Genomic DNA, 18,651 nt, shown 5'->3' with positions numbered 1-18,651 from the left:
TCCTTATTTATTTTTTGTGTCTCTGTTCTGCTTTTTTGTTTAGCGGGTACCCTGAGGTTTACATTCAGAATCTCGTGTACAAGATCGTCCATTTTCTGATGGCCTCTTATTTCCTTAGTCTAAACTAATTCAGTCCCTTTTCTCCTCCCCTCCTAAGTTGTTTTTCTATCTTATTCCATCTTATTTTGTGAGTTTGTGGTTAAACTACAGGATTGTCTTTATTTTTGTTGTTTTCCTTCCCTTTAGCTTAATGCTATACTTGAGTATTTGCTATCCTATTCTTATCTGCTTACCTATTTATCTCCTTACTCTGTGTGTTGTGACCCTTTTCTCCCTTTTTTTTTCAGGTATGAGGGCCTTCTTGAGGATTTCTTATGTCGGGGGGGAGTCTCGTGGCTACGAAGTCCCTTAGCTTTTGTTTGTCTGGGAAAGATTTATTTCTCCCTCATATCTGAAGGATATTTTTGCTGGATAGAGTATTCTTGGCTGAAGATTTTTGTCTTTTAAAGATTTGAATATGTCATTCCATTCTCTCCTAGCTTGAAAGGTTTCTGCAGAGAAATCCGCTGAAAGCCTGATAGGAGTTCCTTTGTAGGCTATTTTTTTGGGCTTGCTGCCCTGAGTATTCTTTCTTTGTCACTCATTTTTGCCAGTTTTGCCAGCTTATGCCTTGCAGTAGGTATTTTTGCATTGACAAATCTAGGAGATCTGGTAGCCTCTTCTATACATATTTCCCTCTCTTTCCCCAGGTTTGGGAAATTCTTTGCTGTTATTTCTTTGAACAAGCTTTCTGTTCCATTCTCCTTCTCTTCGCCTTCTTTAATACCTGTAATTCTTATGTTGCATTTTCTCATTGAGTTGGATGTTTCTCGGAGACTTTCTTCATTTCTTTTCGGTCTTAGTTCTCTCTCGTCCTCTGTCTGGAGCATTTCAACATGTCTGTCTTTGATTATGCTGATGTACTCCTCTATGATGTCGGCTCAAGCATGCAGGAAATCCATATTTTGTTTTATCTCTTCCATTGTGTCTTTCATCTCTCATATTTCTGATTGACTCTTCTTTATAGTTTCAATCTCTTTTGTGAAGTAGCTCCTGAACTCATTGAATTGTTTGTCTACGTTCTCTTTTACTTCGTTGAGTTTTTTGATGGTAGCTATTTTGAATTCATTGTCATTTAGATTACATATTTCTGTGTCCTCAGGACTGAATTCTGGGTACTTGTTTTCTCTCTGGTCTGGAGATTTGATATAGTGTTTGATGTTGCTAGAGGAGGTGGGTTAGATCTTATGCATCCTGATATTATTTGGTTGCAGTTACTGCCTATTGCGACTGGGTTCAGATTGAGAGCCGTGCATTCTAAGCACTCCGCCTTCAGCTGAGATCCCAGGGGCTGGAGCTATGCTGGGCAGGTGGGGGAAGGGACGCTTTCTCCTGCGTGCTCTCTGGGCTTTCTCTATCTGCTCTCGCTATCTGGTCTCCTGGGGTGTTAGCTTGATGAGGTTACCCCCCACAAAAACTTTTGCCACCATAGAGGGCTTCCCTCTAGGCTGCAAGGGCCCTAGGGAGTCCTTGATGTTACCGTGAATGAGTGACCCTTCCCCTGTTCCTTCTCTCACAGAGCCTCCTGTGGTCACAGATTACAGTCTTTAGGGGAGGAAACAAAGTTCTCTCTTTCCCCATTCCAGCTTCTCCGAGTGGGGCTCCTGCCTCTCTGCCCTCTGTCATGTGGCTGCGTGTTTCTCTGACGTTTTTGTGTTGTGTTATGATGTCCTCTGTTGGAGTATGGATGCCCCTATTTGTTGTATGTTGGAGAGGAGAGAGTCCCGGGCAAGTTGACTATGCCATGATGCTGACGTCCCTCCCCATTAATCCTTTTAACGCACACAAGCAGCCTTATATTTTCTTCCGCTGATGTTCCCAGGAAGATTATAGACATACTTGCTGGTACCATCATTACTAGAGCTAATCTGTGGCTTTTAGTGATGGTCCTTCATGTATATACTTTACAAGATTATTTTACCTTTGTGGAGAAAAACTTTTATATGATTTTTCTCTTTATCTTTTTCAGTAGACCCCATGCCATGTTATGGAACATATCGATACTCTTATTTGATAATAGTGGAAATACAAACCAAATTATGTTTTTCTGATAGTGTTAGTATTACAGCTATCCTGAGTAACATCGATCTTTTATATTCTTTGTACGTACTGTGTAGTGTCTTATTTCTCTTCACACTGGCCATATGTAGGGAAATAAGTGCCATTCCCATTTGGAAATGGAACCAAAATGGAGTGGTTGCTTTTTACTAAAGGACATACTGCAAATTTGTATTGAAACAGAGCCCGGAGTACACTTTCTTTGTCTTCTCAGTTCTATTTCTATCGACTTACTTGTTTAAATTCCTCTACCATTTTTGGTTATTTTTAACTCAAAAGAATGATATCTTACTCTTTGAATCTAGACAGGAATTCTGACAGCGTGGGGATGTACTGCCAATTGAAATATCCTTTTGGGGCTCTTATTAAACGTTATGGTACTCCTGAATGCTAAGTGCAATTTTAGACTTATATTTTAGCTTATGCTTGAACATTCTTACTCATTTTTTTAATATTCTTTTCTGTCTTTTTTCTCTTCTCTTTTTCTATTCTTTCTCTTTTCATGCAAGATCTCAAGATATTTGGAGATTAAGAAAATAAAATTAAACATTCTCTTTCTTATCTCTGAATTTCTCTTTGAAAATATTCTTTAAAACTCAAACAACTCTACTGTTTTGTTTAAAAAGTAGTCAACCTGAACTTTTGTCTTGTTTCCATCTAAGTTGTTTGTTTGATGGGCTCTGTAATCTGATGTTTAGAACACATGAATTTGATTAAGTAGAGACTTTCAACAGGGAAAAATAAAATGTTTTAGGCTTAAAAATATATAGTTTATTTAACTTAATTTTTGTCGGAAAACAGTTACAGATTTAGTCATTTGATCAAATCAAATCACTCATAGATTCTATTCAAGCCAAAGAGACTGTTTCACTAAACCCCTCTCTAGCTGAGAATATCAGGTAGAGAGCTTTGTATTTTAACTCTGGGTTAACACAGCTGAGAGCAGGGCTCCATTTTAATTCCAACAGCCTGATGAACAAGAGTGCACTTTTGCACGGCCAGATGTACCCACTCCATGCCCAGCATTTGGCCACAGAGCTGGACGTTGCAGGATGGTTCTAGGATCCGTCTCCGAGCTCACAGGCATGAGGAGCAGAGTTCCCTTTCTGCCCTGTCAGCTGCCTTGACATTGAGTGAAATGCCAGGTCATCCAGACACATCCAAAGACATTCAAGCAAACAAAGCGTATTCCTCATGCATCAGCCATCTGGAATATCTCTGGAAATTGTGAGGTTATTATGCCCGCATATCTGCAGTTCATCAAAATCCCTGATTCCACTCAGCCCTGGGCAGTTCTGCACTGGGAGATGAGTGCAGCCTCCATTTTCCGTTTTCTGCTCTGTGAACATGTCCAATTTAAGTGTGAACACCCACCCTTTCATGAGCAAATCAGCAGTACTCTCATTTCTTTTTATATGATTTGAAGTTCAGTGTGCCCAGATAGTTTTGCAGCACCAAGGAAAACACACAATCTTGTGGCTTGCAATCCAACAAGTTGGTCTCTCAGGGTCCTTTAATTTGAAAAAAGATCATCTGGGAAAGCAGGTCAGTAAATGATTTCAACAAGTTCCTGTCACTTTACTGACTTAATTAAAGCAAATTGCTTTCAAATTCCCCACAAACTAGGATGGCTAAGGGTAGGAACATGAAGAAAAATCATAATGTTGGTTTTCTCCAACCCATTATGTAACAAACTTGATTGGCTTCAGAGTTCAGAACACATTTTTTTCGTAATGAATGCTGGCACCAAAGCGATCATAGTTCATATAAAACTCTGTTTCAGAAATCAGCCAGTGGTGTTGTTTATCGTGTATGGGTAGCATTTATGGTTCTAGATATAGAAGACAACTCAACATGGCAGTTCCAGCAAAGCAGGGCATCTATTTTATATTCATTTTGTTCAGGAATGACCTCTCTGGGCTCCAAGGTGAATCACAGTTCTGGGCCTTCACCTCTTTCACTTCCTGCTGCCTTGTAAGCAACTAGAATGGGATTGAATCGTCTGGAACTGCCTAGATCTGAGGGAGGTCCCTTGTAAAATGAGAAGAGTAAAAGTTATCCCTGCGTGACTGGCACTATTTTCTCCTGAAATAATTTCTTACATTCTGTCACAGAAACAGGAGGTGGGCTGGGGCAGAGGTGGAGGGACTTGCAGGTTGACGACAGGAAGTGAGAGAGGTCTTTTAAAGGGTCGGTGCTTCTGGGAAAGTGAGGTGGCCGTCAGCGCCCCTGGAGGAGGTGCCGTCTGGGAAAGGGGCTCTGGGTGAGTCTGAGGAGATGGAAGGCTAAGAGCCCAGGCCCGCTGCACCAGGGAGCCCTTGAATGAGTTTAATCCTGGGTGAGGGTGGCGCTCAGACTCCCACACTGCCCTGAGAACTGCTCTGGCTTGGAAGGGGATCTGCACTGCTGTTGGTGCCGGAGCCTGGCTGCATTGTCCTGGACAAAGACTGGTGTACAGGAGCTCGCTAACCTCCAAGGGGAGTGCCTGAGTCTGCCGCCAGCACCTCAAGATAGGAGCAGGTGGGTTGTTCTGAGCACAGCTGAGATTCCTGGACGTGGAAAGAGAAGAGAAGGGCAAATGGAAGACAGGTTTGCTGCTCACTGGATCAGGGGGAGTGGAGGTGAGTTTTAATTTGAAAAGGAGAAGACTACCACCTAGTTTTGTCTGTAGCTAAGCTAGCAAAGCCAGTCACATCAGTTACATTGGGCAGATCAGAACATTTGCCTCTCCTTAATAACTATCAATAATAGTAATATTATTAATGGTCATAGTAATACATACTATTTCATATCAATAATTGAATACCTGTTATGTGGCCAGATGCTGTAATAGATGCTTCCAGACATTTTCCTTAATTCTTATTTGGTAGATTTTATGACTCTTATTCAATGGAGGCTTTGATGCTGGGAGAAATTAACCAACTTGCCCAGCTAAGTAAGTGAAGGCTCTAGGTCCCATCCTGCAGCCCGTCCTGGATCCATCTTGTTTGCTTTTCCGAATGCATCACGTTGGATCAATACAATATTTACCACAAAGGGGAATGATTTTCCATGGGCAGACGTGGCCAGTAGCCTCAGGTCAACTTGGTTGTCTCTGCTGTGCTGGAGACTGCCTTGGGGAAGCAGCTGGAATTTCACGAGTTCCGTTCTGAGCTCTTCGCCTCTGGACCTTCCCCAGGAGGCTGTCGTGATGGTGCAGCAGCTGCTCCAAGTGCTGGTGGGGATTCCAGCAGGGTCCGTGCATGCTCATTGGGGCACAAGGTGTCGGAGGGAAAGAGCTTCTACAAATGCCTAAGAAAAGACAAGTTAATACAATAATGGGCTGAAATGTGAGAAGGCAAAATTGAGAAACCAATAAATACAAGTGGCAACAAATACTTGAGATGCTGTTCAAACTCACAGGTGTTCAGGGCCGTGCAAATTAAGCCAACACCTTCATTCTGTTTTGTGTTTATCAGCTTTATTGAAAAAGAAAAATGATGGATAACATCTAGAGTCAGCCAGGGGCAAGAAAACAGCACTGTTTGGGAGAATACAGGTAGGTGTAGCTTTTCTAGAGGTCAATTAGGCAATTACCTGCCAAAATTTTAAATGCCTGTATAAGCAATACCACTTTTGGAAATGAATCTTCAAGAAATATTGATATATATATATCTTTTTAGGATATTTATTGTGACATTGTTTAAAATAGTAAACAAGCAATCTAAATGTGCTTTTCCAGGGAGCTGGCTAAGTAGTTTATAGGATAATCAGTCTCGTGTGGTGAAGACCGTGGACTCTGGAACCCGAGGGCCTGAGCTTGAGTCAGAGCACCACCTCTTCCTAGCTCTGTGACCTGGAGCAAGTCATGGGTCATCGCTCTGTCTCAGGGCTCTCATCTGTGAAGGGGGTGATAGATGGTTCCCGTCTCGCAGGCTTGTCATTAGTGATTGGGTGCAAACACGTAAAGCACGAGTCTGCCACAGAATGAGCATGATAGGAGTGTTTTCTATTGTTGGTGGTGGTGTTGTGATTGTTATTATTATTCTGGGAAATACTATTCAGTCAGTAAAGACAATGAATGTTCTGACATGGAATATGCCATCATAAAAATGTTAATTGGATAGAAGACTGTTTCAGAACAATGTGTGTGGTAAAATCCCATTTACTAAAATAAAAAATCGTATTTTCAAAAGTCTGCAAATGGATGCACCCAACTGTTAACGATGATTTGAGAAATGGGGCAAAGAGTGGAGTGAAAGGTGGAGGAAGGCGGTCGTATTTTATTTTATCTGCCTCTAAAGTACTTGAATTTTTTTTTTTTTTACCACAAGCTTATATCACTTTGCAATGAAAATGTAAGGATATTTTACCTATCTGGTTAGCATATTACGTATAGCTTGTATGTTTAATGGATATTGATCTAATTATAATATTGGAAAGGTTAGCCAGTAGGTCTAGGCAGAGCTTAAAAATTCCTGTGTTTAAAATTTGGTTAAGTTAGAGCCAACTACAGATGACTAAAATCAATAAATCACTGTGAAAACTCACCCATTTGGGAGCCAGCCCTGATGGCCTAGTGCTTAAAGTTCCACATGCTCCACTTCTGTGGCCCCGGTTCTGTGCCTCCCGGGTGTGGAACCACACCACTTGTCTGTCAGTAGCCTTGCTGTGGTGGCAGCTCATATAGAAGAATTGCAAGGACTTACAACTATACACAACTATGTACTGGGGCTTTGTGGGGAAAAAGGAAGAAAAAAGGAGGAAGCTTGGCAACAGATGTTAAGTTGGGGCGAATCTTCCCCTGCAAAAACAAAACAGAAAAACAAAAAACTCAACCTTTTGGGGAATGTGAGTTGTTTTGGAACTCAGAATACTTTGGCTAAGTGAAAAGACCTTATTATGAAAATAACAGATTTTCATTTCCTCTCTAATTTTATAACTCTTGGCAATGCAGCCTTTGTTTTGCTGTGAAATGTTTGCAAAGGAAATGAGTGTATGCACTGAGTTTTATTTTCCAAAATAAATACGTTTCAGTTTTGCCTAGAGATTGTAGGACACTGTGACATTGGGGTATTGCCTGGAACAGGGGTTGCTGAGGAGTGTGGAGACAAGGGCTTTCTTCGGGGCTCTAGACTTAGGCAAGAGTACCTAAATCACAGACTTGCTGAAGCAGCTCTGACACTCCCTGAAAGAGGCCGCTTTGAGAAGGGTGTTTCTTTGGGGATGCTGGGAGCCCTTGTTCAGTAGTCATGATGCCCACACACGTGCGCCACCTGGTGGGCCCTGGCGGTATCTCTAGTGAGTGCACCGTAGGAACGCCAGTTCTGTTGCAACTTAGGTAGCCTCCTGTCATCACATGGTGTGGGGGAGGTCAAGTTAATGAAGATCATATTTCTGTAGTTCTAACTCTGCTAGTTCCTTTCTCCAGTGATAAGACGTGGGTGGGCAGTTGCCAAATGACTATATTTGGTCAAGAAAGGATGTTGTTACAGAAATTCTAAGAAGACTACTTTTGTTTTTTTTGGAAGAACAAAGGAATTCTTTGCAATAAAAACCATGGAAGTTTTTTCTAACGTGCCTTTAAAATTTTGAGAAATTTAAGCGATACAAAAAAATATCCTATAACAAGTACCCGCAGAATATCCAGAATTGACAAGCATTACCATTTTGTAATAGTGAACATGCTTCATCATTGTTAACTAAAAGAAACAAAACGTTCCGAGTGAAGATGAAATCCCTTTTGTATTTGTCCCTGATCACACGCCTCTTCCCCATTCCCCACTGGCAGTCACTGGTATCAGCTTGGTTAATATCTTTATGATGCATTTTTATACTTTGAAGTTCAATTCTATTCAGTTCAATTCAGTAAATATTACTGCCCACCTCCCATGTGCCAGGCACTGTTCTGCACACCTGGGTACATCAGGGAGCAAAACAGACGCAAGTCATTCCCTTCATGGAGCTTGCTGTCTACCTGGGGGAGACAAGGAAGATTCGGTTTTTTTTTTATTGAGATGAAATTCATATAATCTAAAAGGAGCAGTTTTAAGTGTACAATTCAGCAGCATTTAGTACATTCACAATATTGTGTAATCATCACTTCTGTCTAGTTCCAAAACATTTCATCATCCGTTAAGCAATCGCTCTTCACACTCTGCTTTGCCAAGCCTCTGGCAGCCACTAATCTACTGTCTGTCTAAGGATTTACCTATTCTGGATATTTCATGGAAATGGAATCATACAATATGTGAACTTTGGTGTTTGGCCTCTTTCACTTAGCATAGTGTTTTCAAAGTTCATCCATGTTGTAGCCCGTTCAGTACTTCCCTCCTTTTTATGACTGAATAATACTTCATTGTATGGATATGCCACATTTTGTTTATCCACTCATCCATTGTTCTATGCTTAACTTTTTGAAGAACTGCCAGATAGTTTTCCACAGTGGCTGAACCATTTTACATTCCCATCAGCAATGTATGAGGGTTCCAATTCCTCCACAATCCTTGCCAACATTTGTTATTTTCCATTATTTAAAAAAAAATTATTATAGCCATCCAAGTGAGTGTGATTCCAAAGTTTTTGGCCTACAAGAATAGAGTTAGCATAATTGAGATGAGGAAGGCTGTGGATAAAATAGGATAGGATAGGAGGATCAGTGTTCAACTTGGTCAGGTTGAATTTGAGATGCCTCTTAGACATCCAAGTGGTGGTGTTGCATAGACATCGGATAGATGAATCTGGAGTTAGAAAAGGAGGTCTGGTCTGGAGATATAACTTAGGAGTCATTGGCATTTAGTTTCTGTTTTAAGCCATGGGACTAGAATATAGACAGAGAAGAAAACCAAGGATTGATCCCAAAGGCATTCCAAAATTAAAAGGTTGGGTAGAGGAGGAGTGACATGCAAAATAAACTAAGAAGGAACAGCCAGTGAGGTAGACAGAAAATCAAGAGAGTTTGATGTACTTAAAGGTCAACTGGAAGATGTGTATGACTGAGGAGGACTGATTGACTATGTGAAAGGCTTTCAAAGGTCGCGTGGGATTAGAACTGAGCATTGAACATTAGATTTGGCAATGTGGAGGTCATGGGCAATCTTAATGAGAGCAGTGTCAGTGGAGTGGTGGGGGATTGGAGAGAGGCAGTATAGATAACACTTCCCAAATTTTCTTACAGAAAATAAAGAAATGATGCTGTGGTTGCTGGGGAAAATGGGGAGAAGAGAAGGTCTTTTTTTTTCTTTAAGGTGAGAGACATAATAGCATTTTTTATGCTGATAGGAGTGATTCAGTATAGAGCAAAAAACTGATATCTCAGAAGAGGGGATGATTATTGGAGTGCTGTCCTTGAGTAGGCCTGAGGGGATGGGATGTAGTGTACAAGCAGAGAGACTGCCTGTAGACAGGCGCGTGGCGGGTTCATCCTTGGGAGCAGGTGGGAAGGCAGGTTCTGTATTCAGACACGGGAAGGTGGGAAGATAAGGCAGTGAGGTCTCTGGAAGTGAAGTAAGAATGAAGTTCATGAGCTGGGAGTGCGAATGAGGAAGGTGTTGGAAGTTTGGGGAGAGAAAAGAAGTGTGAAATAGTCTTTTGGAAAAGTGGATGAATAAATGGAGTAGAGATGAGGAGAATGGTTGCTTGGGAATGTTAGGGATCCACTTGTGATGCAGCATGGATTTGAAGTTTGTCTTTCTCCAGCCATGCTTGGCTGCACAGGTGCAGGAGTGGAGTTGTGTGTATAGAGGGCTGGAGGACAAGCAGGTTCAACAAAGCACGAAAAGGGCAAGGGAACGGAGGGCACAGGCAAGAGAGTGGTTATACGGATGGGTTTTGGTTTTAAGCTGGATAAGGGGAAAAGAGAAGACATCAAGGGCTGAGGTATGGTGACTCGGTACTGTGATCACTGGATTGCCTATCCTGTGGGGGCAAAAAATCGTTGAAGTCAGGGCAGCAGAGAGAGCGAGAGGAAAAGATAGAGTCTTGTAGGCAGAGAGTGGGATGCATTAAATTGAGATTATGGAGCATTTGCAGCTAGTGGTAACGACAGGGGAGTGGTTGAGGTAGAGTGGAGAAGATTATTGAAGAAGTAGTTCAAGGAAATGACACACTACAGCATCGGAAAGAGTATTTACATATATATCGAAGTCTTCAAGATGAAGACTCAGGTAGTGATGGAGACATTCCATCACAGTGAGAAAGAAGGAGAAGAGAACAGATCTAGGGGTCAGTAGATAATGGTCAGCCTTAGGACACTTAGTATTGGGTGATCTAGTCTGATGACAGAGTCAAAGCTGGGGCTTTTTTGGGAGAAGGGAGGGAGAATGAATGGTCTCACAGTGGCAGTGAAGAGCAGAGAGGACTCCTACTCCCATGTCCTTATCCAGTGGTACAGGACGAAGGGAGAAGAAACAGCTTCCCCTTGAGAAGGCCACAGGGAAGCAGTGGCTCCAGGGGACAGCCAAGGAGGAAGGGAAAGGCTGAGGAATAGAGAATATAACAGATACTATATTATAGAGTAGATAATGTAGTGGATATTAGAATAGATAATATAATGCACAAATTATAGTGTTATTTTGTGTATATACAGCTTTTTACAACGGCAATGTAGTATTTAGAATCAAATTCTTCTCACCTTATTGCAGTTCTCTTCCTAAACATGTGAACTGTGACTTTGAGAATCAACAGCTGCATGCTAAAATACAACTCCAGCAGAGCCCCAGCACATAAAAGGCTTTGTGGAATAAATTAATACAAATTTCACTATGTCAGGTTGAGATCAAGGAGAAGAGGGCAGAGGCTTAGAATTTCTAAGGAAATGTTCTCTTCCCTGGGAGGGTTCCGTTATTTCATTTAACCGGTATTTATTGAGAACTGAGACCTGTCACTTGGAGGACAAAGTGCCAGCTTTAATGGAGCTTAAATTTAAATGAATGTGGTTCACGAGCATAAGACCAGATTTTTGAATGAAGAGACTTGTGCATGATTGAGATGTTTTCCAATCAGGCTCCCAAGTATTATTTAAGATCTTCCTCAAAAGTGGACTCATTTTATTTGTGCCTAACTAGACCTTTTTACAGCCTCACCACACCTAAGGGACACGGTTGTGTGTGTGTGTGTGTGTGTGTGTGTGTGTGTAGGACAGGGGCAGTAGACAAGGGAGGAAAGAACCACATCTCTGTCATCTCTCTTCCACTCTTGTCCTTCTTCCTCCATCAAATTGGAAGCCTCGAGTGTTGAGTATAGAATTATTGGAAATTAGGAAGTTTACTTTAACCTTTTTATTTTGTAATTCAGTAATGCTATTTCTATAGATCAGAGAGCATCATTTGGATAAGTGAATGGAATTCATTTAAAGATACAGAAAGAAGGAGCAAGAGTGCTCTAGGTATCTTTTTTGGTATTATATGTTTGCAACACTAGAGATGTTATTTTTGTTTCCATTCAAATGATGTGCGGCAGGAATTAGAGAGGACAAACCCTCAGGTGCAGTGGCCGGTGGGGGTTGTGGTCAACTGAAGGGCACGTGGTCCTTTTGAAGGCACAGCTACTGCTCGACTCCAGGGCTGTGGTGCAGAGTGGGAATGCAGGCCCCCAGGGGCCCAGAGGGCCAGATCTTCTGATGTTTCAAGAGAAATCAGAAAACTGGATTTTTAATGAATTCCCAGTTTTTAAATGTTGGAAACTAATTCCACCATGTTTACAACATGAAAGAAGCCAAAGAAAATATTCATTGCACAGGTGGCCAGTTTGCTGTCTCTGATACAGACCATCACCAAACCAATGAGACCATTTATAATGTCTAATAGCAGCCACGGTCACTTCAGACTGTAATTCCAAACATGCAGACTTACTGTGGATTTGCGCCCTCACGGTGCAGATGTCACAGTCTTCCCCATTTTACCTTTGCTCCATTAGGAGCCTCTAGGGCAACCCTGTCCAATGGAACATTCTGCAGTGATGAAAATGTTCTGTGTGTGCTGTCTGATACAGTAGCCGCTAGCTACATGGGATTGCTGAACACTGGAAATATGGCTAGTGTGACCAAGGAACTGAATTTTTAATTTTATTTAATTTTAATTAATTGAAACTTAAATTTAAATAGCCACATGTGGCCAGTGGCTACCAAGCCTTGTCTCCTGGTCTCTGCACCTTTCTCATCCCAACAGAAACCCAACCAAGAGTTACTGAATTGAACCAAACCAAGATACGCCTTTGATCACAAAGTGGAGTAAGGAGAGAAGGGAACAAACCCACCCCGACACTGGGGGGGCTGTGGGGCAGGGCAAAACTCTATACCTCTCAATAGTTGAAACTTATAAATCAAGCTGACACACCCAAATAAAATGCGTGCCTTCCTCCTGCCTGCACGTGTTCCTTCATAGTGGCCTGGAGAGCCAGGCTCACCTGTGGAGCTCCTAGGGCTTCTTCCCGGGAGCTGTGGCATGGGGACGAGCTGGCCCCTCTGTCCCCACCCCAGCTCCACCCTGGCCACAAACGACCCCACTAGTGAGCCTGGTCAGAGTGAAACTTCACCTAACTGGAGCTCGAGGACCGTCTTTGGGACCCTTCTGCTGTTCCTGTGCTCTTTGCTCCCTCTTGGCTGTAGCCGCGTCTGACTTTAAGATGGCTTGCGCAGCTTTGTAGAATTGCCATGAGTTCCTGTATTGATTGGGTGTAGACCTCCCCTCTGAGACAAGCGCTATGATCTGATTGATGCCTTTTGGGACCCCACGTAAGTGCCTCCCTCGTTGCCTACAAATTGAGGGATAATCACTTGTCTGTATGGGCTTGTGCTGAATTCTTCAGAGGCAAATTAGAACTGAACTCGGCTGCTGGTTTTAAAGAGTGTTTGAGTTAAACAAGGAATGGGTACAGATGTGACTTTGGCCAAAGGTTAATAGGAGAGTTCACTTCATTAAGCAGCTTATTCACCATCACTAAATCATCTTTGGCGATATGCTCCAGAAGGCTTTTCATCCTTGGGGCAATCATTTTTGCCAAAAGAATTGGGGAATGAAAGATAAATTAGAGATTGCTTTTAATCCATGTACAAATCAATCCAATGAGTTCCATGTAATTAAAGTCATTAGTTAAAAAATCAAGTCTCTCAATGGTTAGGATGTGTATCTGGATTATCCTCATCTAAATAACATCTTTCAAATGATTTACAGATTCTGGTGTTAAGGTAGACACAAGAGAAAAAAAGTAATAGTCACACTACACGCGTGCATATATGTAGGTGAAAGACTCGCGTGGTTTCAGTTGGAGGAGAGGTTCTGAAGCTTATTTTGAACAATTGATTGATCGCATTCTTTTCTGGTTGTCGACATCTATGCTGGTGGTGTACCTGTACTGAAAGTCATTTTGTGACCACTCAGAGAAAGCTGGGGAACTCCACCCTTATTATGTCACAGCTCCCTCCTGTGGTGACAAAGAAGAACGGAACATCATCCGTGACAGTTGTATAGAAATAGATAGTCCCAGGCATAGAACTGGAAAGAGTAACTGAGATGGTCTGCAAAGATTGAGGGCCTCTAGTCAGTTGTCTCTAGAATTCAGGATTGTCTCGCAAGTAGTTTCCCTGCCTTCTGCTGAATGGTTTAGACCCTGCAGAGGACTCTGATATGTGATTGCTGTGCCCTCTCCAAGGGCACCCACGTTTGATTGCTGTCTCAGTTTCCTCCTTACTATATCCACTTTTCATGGTTAGAAACTATCTTGTATGATTCATATCTCGTAAATGATGCCATAATTGAAATTAATGTAAATATTTTCCTGCTGAAACGTGTTTTCCCCTCGGTAACTGTTTTCATAATACAAATACTTGGCAATCTTGGGGTCGTTTTAGGAAGTGATGGTTTCTTTTTCTCAGTGCGTTGACCTAATTTCTTCTCTGCCAACATCAATTTCAGTCTGTTGAAACAGAAATCTTTGAAGCATTATTGGAAACCGAAAGATGTCTTTACATGCTTGAGGATTCTTAGCCTGAGCAAGTTTGCTTGAGATTCAATTTGAAAGCACCCTCTTGCCCGTGCATTTATTTCCAAGGGATTCTGTCTGTATTGAGCTCTCTTAGCCCTGCTGCCTGAGTTGGCTGCATCTGTGGGGCTGGGCAGGGGTGGTTGGGTGCCGCTGAACTCATCCAGCGACAGAGCGAAACATGGGGACAGTACAGGGAGATGGGATTTGGGGTGAAACTGGAGATGGGAGAAATAGGGAAAGATAAGCAGTTCCCAACCCTTCTCTCTGTTCCTTTGAGGGGGTGGACAGGCGTATTCTGCTGCTACGGAACAATTAGGAGTCTGCTTTTCCTCGTTTCCTCTGGATTCTTGCCGAGGGGAGCAGCAGGGCAGGGTTGTCACAGCGGCCACAGGAAGCTTCCAGTCTCCACTGGCTGCTGCTTTAGAATGCTGGATAGACTTTTTACCAATGCAGGACGAACATCTTAAAATACTGAGTAGTTGAATAATGAGCACTCTTTGGAGGGACATAACGTTGTCTTGTTGGGCTTCTCAGATACCTTTTAAATATTTTTTAAAGGTGCAATAAAGATTTCATTAAAAAGATAAAATGGATTTGCCCTATGCACTACATTAAATAGGCTATTTGTATGCATTGGTAAGAGAATTTCTCTTTCCTTGCACCTTTCCAGGGTCAAAGGGGTGGGGCCAGCTCTCCACTGGGCCTGTTGCCACTGGGTCTGAGACTCTTCCCTTGCTGTGGCTGGATACTGTAGCTGTTAGGGGTTGTGTGGAAGGGTAAGGCCTTGGGGGTTCAAGAGGAAAGGACCAGCATTTTGGATGTCCACGGTTTTTAATGAAAATATACAAACTACTGTTTTATAGAAAATTCCAATTTTTTTCTACTTCTCACTCTCCGGAAATTTCTCACCTTCTTGTTGATGGTGTCTGGGGCTGGGGATCAGTGAGGTGGCCGTTATTCTGCGATTCAGCGTGTTCTGACAGAATCAAGCTGAGACGTCTAACAATTTTGATTCACACAAGCGTCCAAACAGTTCTTAACCTCAATAGAATCTGGATTCAGTCAACAGGCAGATAATTATTCGGAAATCCTTCTTCATATTCTCTTGTGGTTTCTGCTAAATGGTAATTTATTTGAGGACAAGTCTATTTTTCTTGGGGAAAAATCATGCCAATACACTGTATGAGCATTTCTCATCACAGAGAAAGCAAAATTCTCATTCTCCTTAGGTTTGTGCAGGGCTCTGACACAAACATGAGGATGGTCCACACCAATGTTTGATGCACCTCCAGCCTTCAGCTTGCCATTTGGTTCTTTTGGGAGGACCAGAGACGATGACGCAGACAGGACTGAGGGAGGAGCTGGAGCTCCTGTGTGGATCCGAGGCGTACAAAGGCCTGGAAGCCTTTAGTGGACACAGTGATTTGAGGGAACTGCAAGGAGTTCTCGTGATGAAAGCAGATGGTACTCATAGGGGTGTGGTGGGAGACAAGTCTTTAAGGGGCTCGTTCATGAAGGACCTCCCATGCCATGGTGAGTAGTCTTCATTTCATCTTATAGTCAGTGGCATGCCATTCCCAAATTTTATATAGGAGTAACATATATACCGTCTGGTTAGATGGTAAGCTAAACCTAAAAATAAAAAAACAAAATAAAAACAGTGGCATCCAAGAAGTGTCAGAAGACAGTATATGGTTGGATGTTAAATGGGTGGGGCAGAGGTGAGTGACAGTCGTGGAACAGAGAGGTTGCTATGATCGCAGCCCTCAGGGGCTTCTTGATGGAGGAATGGACGACACTGCACTTTGAAGAACAAGTAGAAGGAAAAGGAGATAGTTCGTTGATGCCAGAGTGGGGGGTTTCTACTGTTTACAAAGACAAGGTCTAATGGAAAGAGGAGGGCAAGGCTCTTTGCTGTCACTCTGCAGTCGATGTCAGCACCTCACCCCGTCTGAGGACAAGTGTCCTTGGGCACAGCGTGGGGAATGGTTGAAGCGGTCTGAGGGAGTGTCCTAGAGAAAGGACCTAGAGAGGGGGTCATGAGCGGAGGCTCCTTCCAGCCTGAGGACAAGTGTCTGACATTCCAGAGCCCGGGAGCAGTCCGTGAAGGGTTTGTGTGAGGTCACTGAGTGTCTAGTACCTGCTGTGTGCGAGCACTGAGGCGCTGAAGTGGGCTCTGCCCTCGCTCCTGGGCCCCTGACTTGCCGGCGATGCCTGCGTTTCTGTTCTAAAGACCGTCGCCTGTAGGGAGGGAAGATGTGAGCGGTTCTCTTGACTCTGTTGATTCACAGCCACTTCTTGATGCTCAGGCCTGATAAGTGCCGTGGACTCTTCTAAGAAATCAGAACACTTGGCCCTCAGCATGCATTTTATTCCTTGGGTTGAATTTGCTCTGAAACAAGTATTTGGCTTTGCTGGAAGTTATTCCTGCCCTTTCTAGGCCTAACCATATTAGAGGACCTTTCCTTTTTGGTAAGAGGGAAAGCAGTTGTGAAAGGAACCCAACCCAAGCCCAGAACACATCAGGCTCCAAGAAAAAGGAAATTTACCAATGTGTGGGGCTCTGCCAACATTTCCCACAATTATGGAGATTAATTCATCCGGTCAGTGTCCTACAACAGAGTGGATGCCATGCTAGGGACACAGAAGTGTACAAAATGAGTGTGGCAACAGGCCTAGGGGAGTTTACAGTAAGTGGGGAAGGATAGGCGGGTAACCATAAGGCACCGGATAGATGTTTTTGCTTATATGCACTGTTATTTTAAAGGGTCCTGGCCTGAGCTTCCATTGAGGTCCCGCCTGTGCTGTGTGCTTGTTTGTGATTGAATCCTTCTGAGGCAAAATTTTTAAGCAATAAAATGTTGTCAGAACATAGAAGCAAAGAGCCCAGTAGTTTAATGTGATTGAGCAATGCTGGTAGGTTTAAAGTGTCTTAGCAGAAAGGCTCCCTGCACCTGAAGAGCCTCTAGTTTATTCTTTAAGATCAGGCTGAGCTCCAGACTCCTCTGATGAGCAGGAACTTTTCCTCCCACCTGTGTGGGTTTGACAGCGCTCCCCCAGTGGTTTAGTCCAGACCTGGGTCCCGTGTCTTCCTCGGAGCGCTGACCCCACTCAGCATGGAGCTGTGGTGCCCCTGAGGTGGGTGGGTGGCCTCCCTCCCTCCCTCCCCCAGCTCGGCGGGGTTCTCCTCCCCCACGGGAGCAGCAGCCGTTTCTGGTCAGGTTGGAGGTGTGTGGAAGTCGGCACAGTGCCTGCGTCCCCTGGGTCAGCCTGAGCTGTCACTGTAATTTCATCCCAGAAGCAACAAAACCAAACTCCGTTTAAAAGGAAAAGAGAGAGAAACGTAACTGAATGTAGCAGCACTCAGTGTTTGCTAAAAGGCTACACGCGGGGCCCACGTTTAAAGAGCAGATTCCAGGAGAAATTCTGAGATTGCAAGCTGCAGCCCTTTCTCTTTCAGCTTGGTTTGGCTGCTTTCCAGAGCCTCCAGGCCAGCAACTGAGGGATGAAATGTAATCAGTGGCGGTACGTTTGCACCACATGAAGCCTCCTGTGCCTCCGAAGGCTCCGGTGGCTGTGGGCGAGGCGCAGCAGCACCAGCCCCCGGCCGCTGGCCCCCGGGACGGGAGACTGGATCACAATGGTAAGAACCTCCGAGTTGTCGGCAGACCTAGCTCGTTACCTGGGAAGGAGTGCTTAGCGTGCGCTGGTGAAAATGGCTGTTGGGAGTGTGAGACGGAACAGACATATGAGCTCGGGGCACTGGCAGCTTTTCACTAGATGGGCAGGAACACCTTTGCCACCAGAGCATGGAGTTTTGAAAAATGATTTCTTTCATGTCAGGAGTTGTGCTGCCTTGTAATTAATGAGGACAGTTTGCTGGGCTCAGACAGGGAAGGACAGTCCCCACGGTGACCTCACATGCAACCCTGATTAATGCAGCCTCTGAAAGTGGACTCGTTCCTCTGAATGTCATTGTAGTTTCTAGGAGACTTCTTCAGAGAAATAATTACCTGTTCTCTCGATGTTTCCATGTGGGGGTGCAAACCCATTCATACCGAGGCGGCTTCCTTGGCTGACGAGCGAGCTGTCACAGGTCTGTGCGCTTCACCCTGGATTGGAGGTATTTGCACAGTAACATCGCTGGCGCAAACTTCTAAGTGATTGTTTTTTCTTTTAAAACTATCGTTTGCAGGCAGCAGTGACAGGAGCCCACGTTTTAAAAGAAGGTGTTGTGTGATGTTGTTTGGAGGAAGTGTGTGTGGTTTACTCCAGCAGAGCAAACCTCGGCAGCGGGAGACAGCCTTAATGGAAACATGAGGTCTTGGATGAGGCGTTCAGATTCACCATGGAAATGAGTGTGCTTAGTTCTTGGTCTCTGCTCCGAGTGCCTTCTCCAAGTGCCTCTTCTCCATCACTCATGATACAAGGAGGAAGGGAGGATAGGAGGAGAAACTGGTGTAACAAGGAAGCCACGAAACATTTTTTTTACGGAATTAAGGGATGAAGGACATTGGTAATAATAAGATTGCA

At 43.6% G+C, this 18,651-nt stretch overlaps 1 protein-coding gene across 5 annotated transcripts in view; it reads left to right on the top strand.

The window, feature by feature from the left end:
• The window catches only part of PLD5 (phospholipase D family member 5), a 366,553-nt gene that overhangs the window by 57,330 nt on the left and 290,572 nt on the right, over positions 1 to 18,651 (top strand). The window contains exon 1 of one of the 5 annotated variants that reach the window (XM_044762833.2): positions 17,317 to 17,761. The exons of 3 other annotated variants lie outside the window; for them this stretch is intronic. In XM_044762833.2, the coding sequence (XP_044618768.1) occupies positions 17,759 to 17,761 (3 nt within the window). In that variant the 5' untranslated portion in view covers positions 17,317 to 17,758. Of the gene's footprint in view, positions 1 to 17,316; positions 17,762 to 18,651 lie in introns of those variants that run through there. One more of the 5 variants, XM_070501562.1, reaches the window with a different exon arrangement.

This window comes from Equus asinus, chromosome 30 (assembly GCF_041296235.1).
Source record: "Equus asinus isolate D_3611 breed Donkey chromosome 30, EquAss-T2T_v2, whole genome shotgun sequence".
Classification (NCBI taxonomy): domain Eukaryota; kingdom Metazoa; phylum Chordata; class Mammalia; order Perissodactyla; family Equidae; genus Equus; species Equus asinus.
Note: the sequence above shows the minus strand (reverse complement) of the source record. Positions and strands in the feature narration are given on the sequence as shown.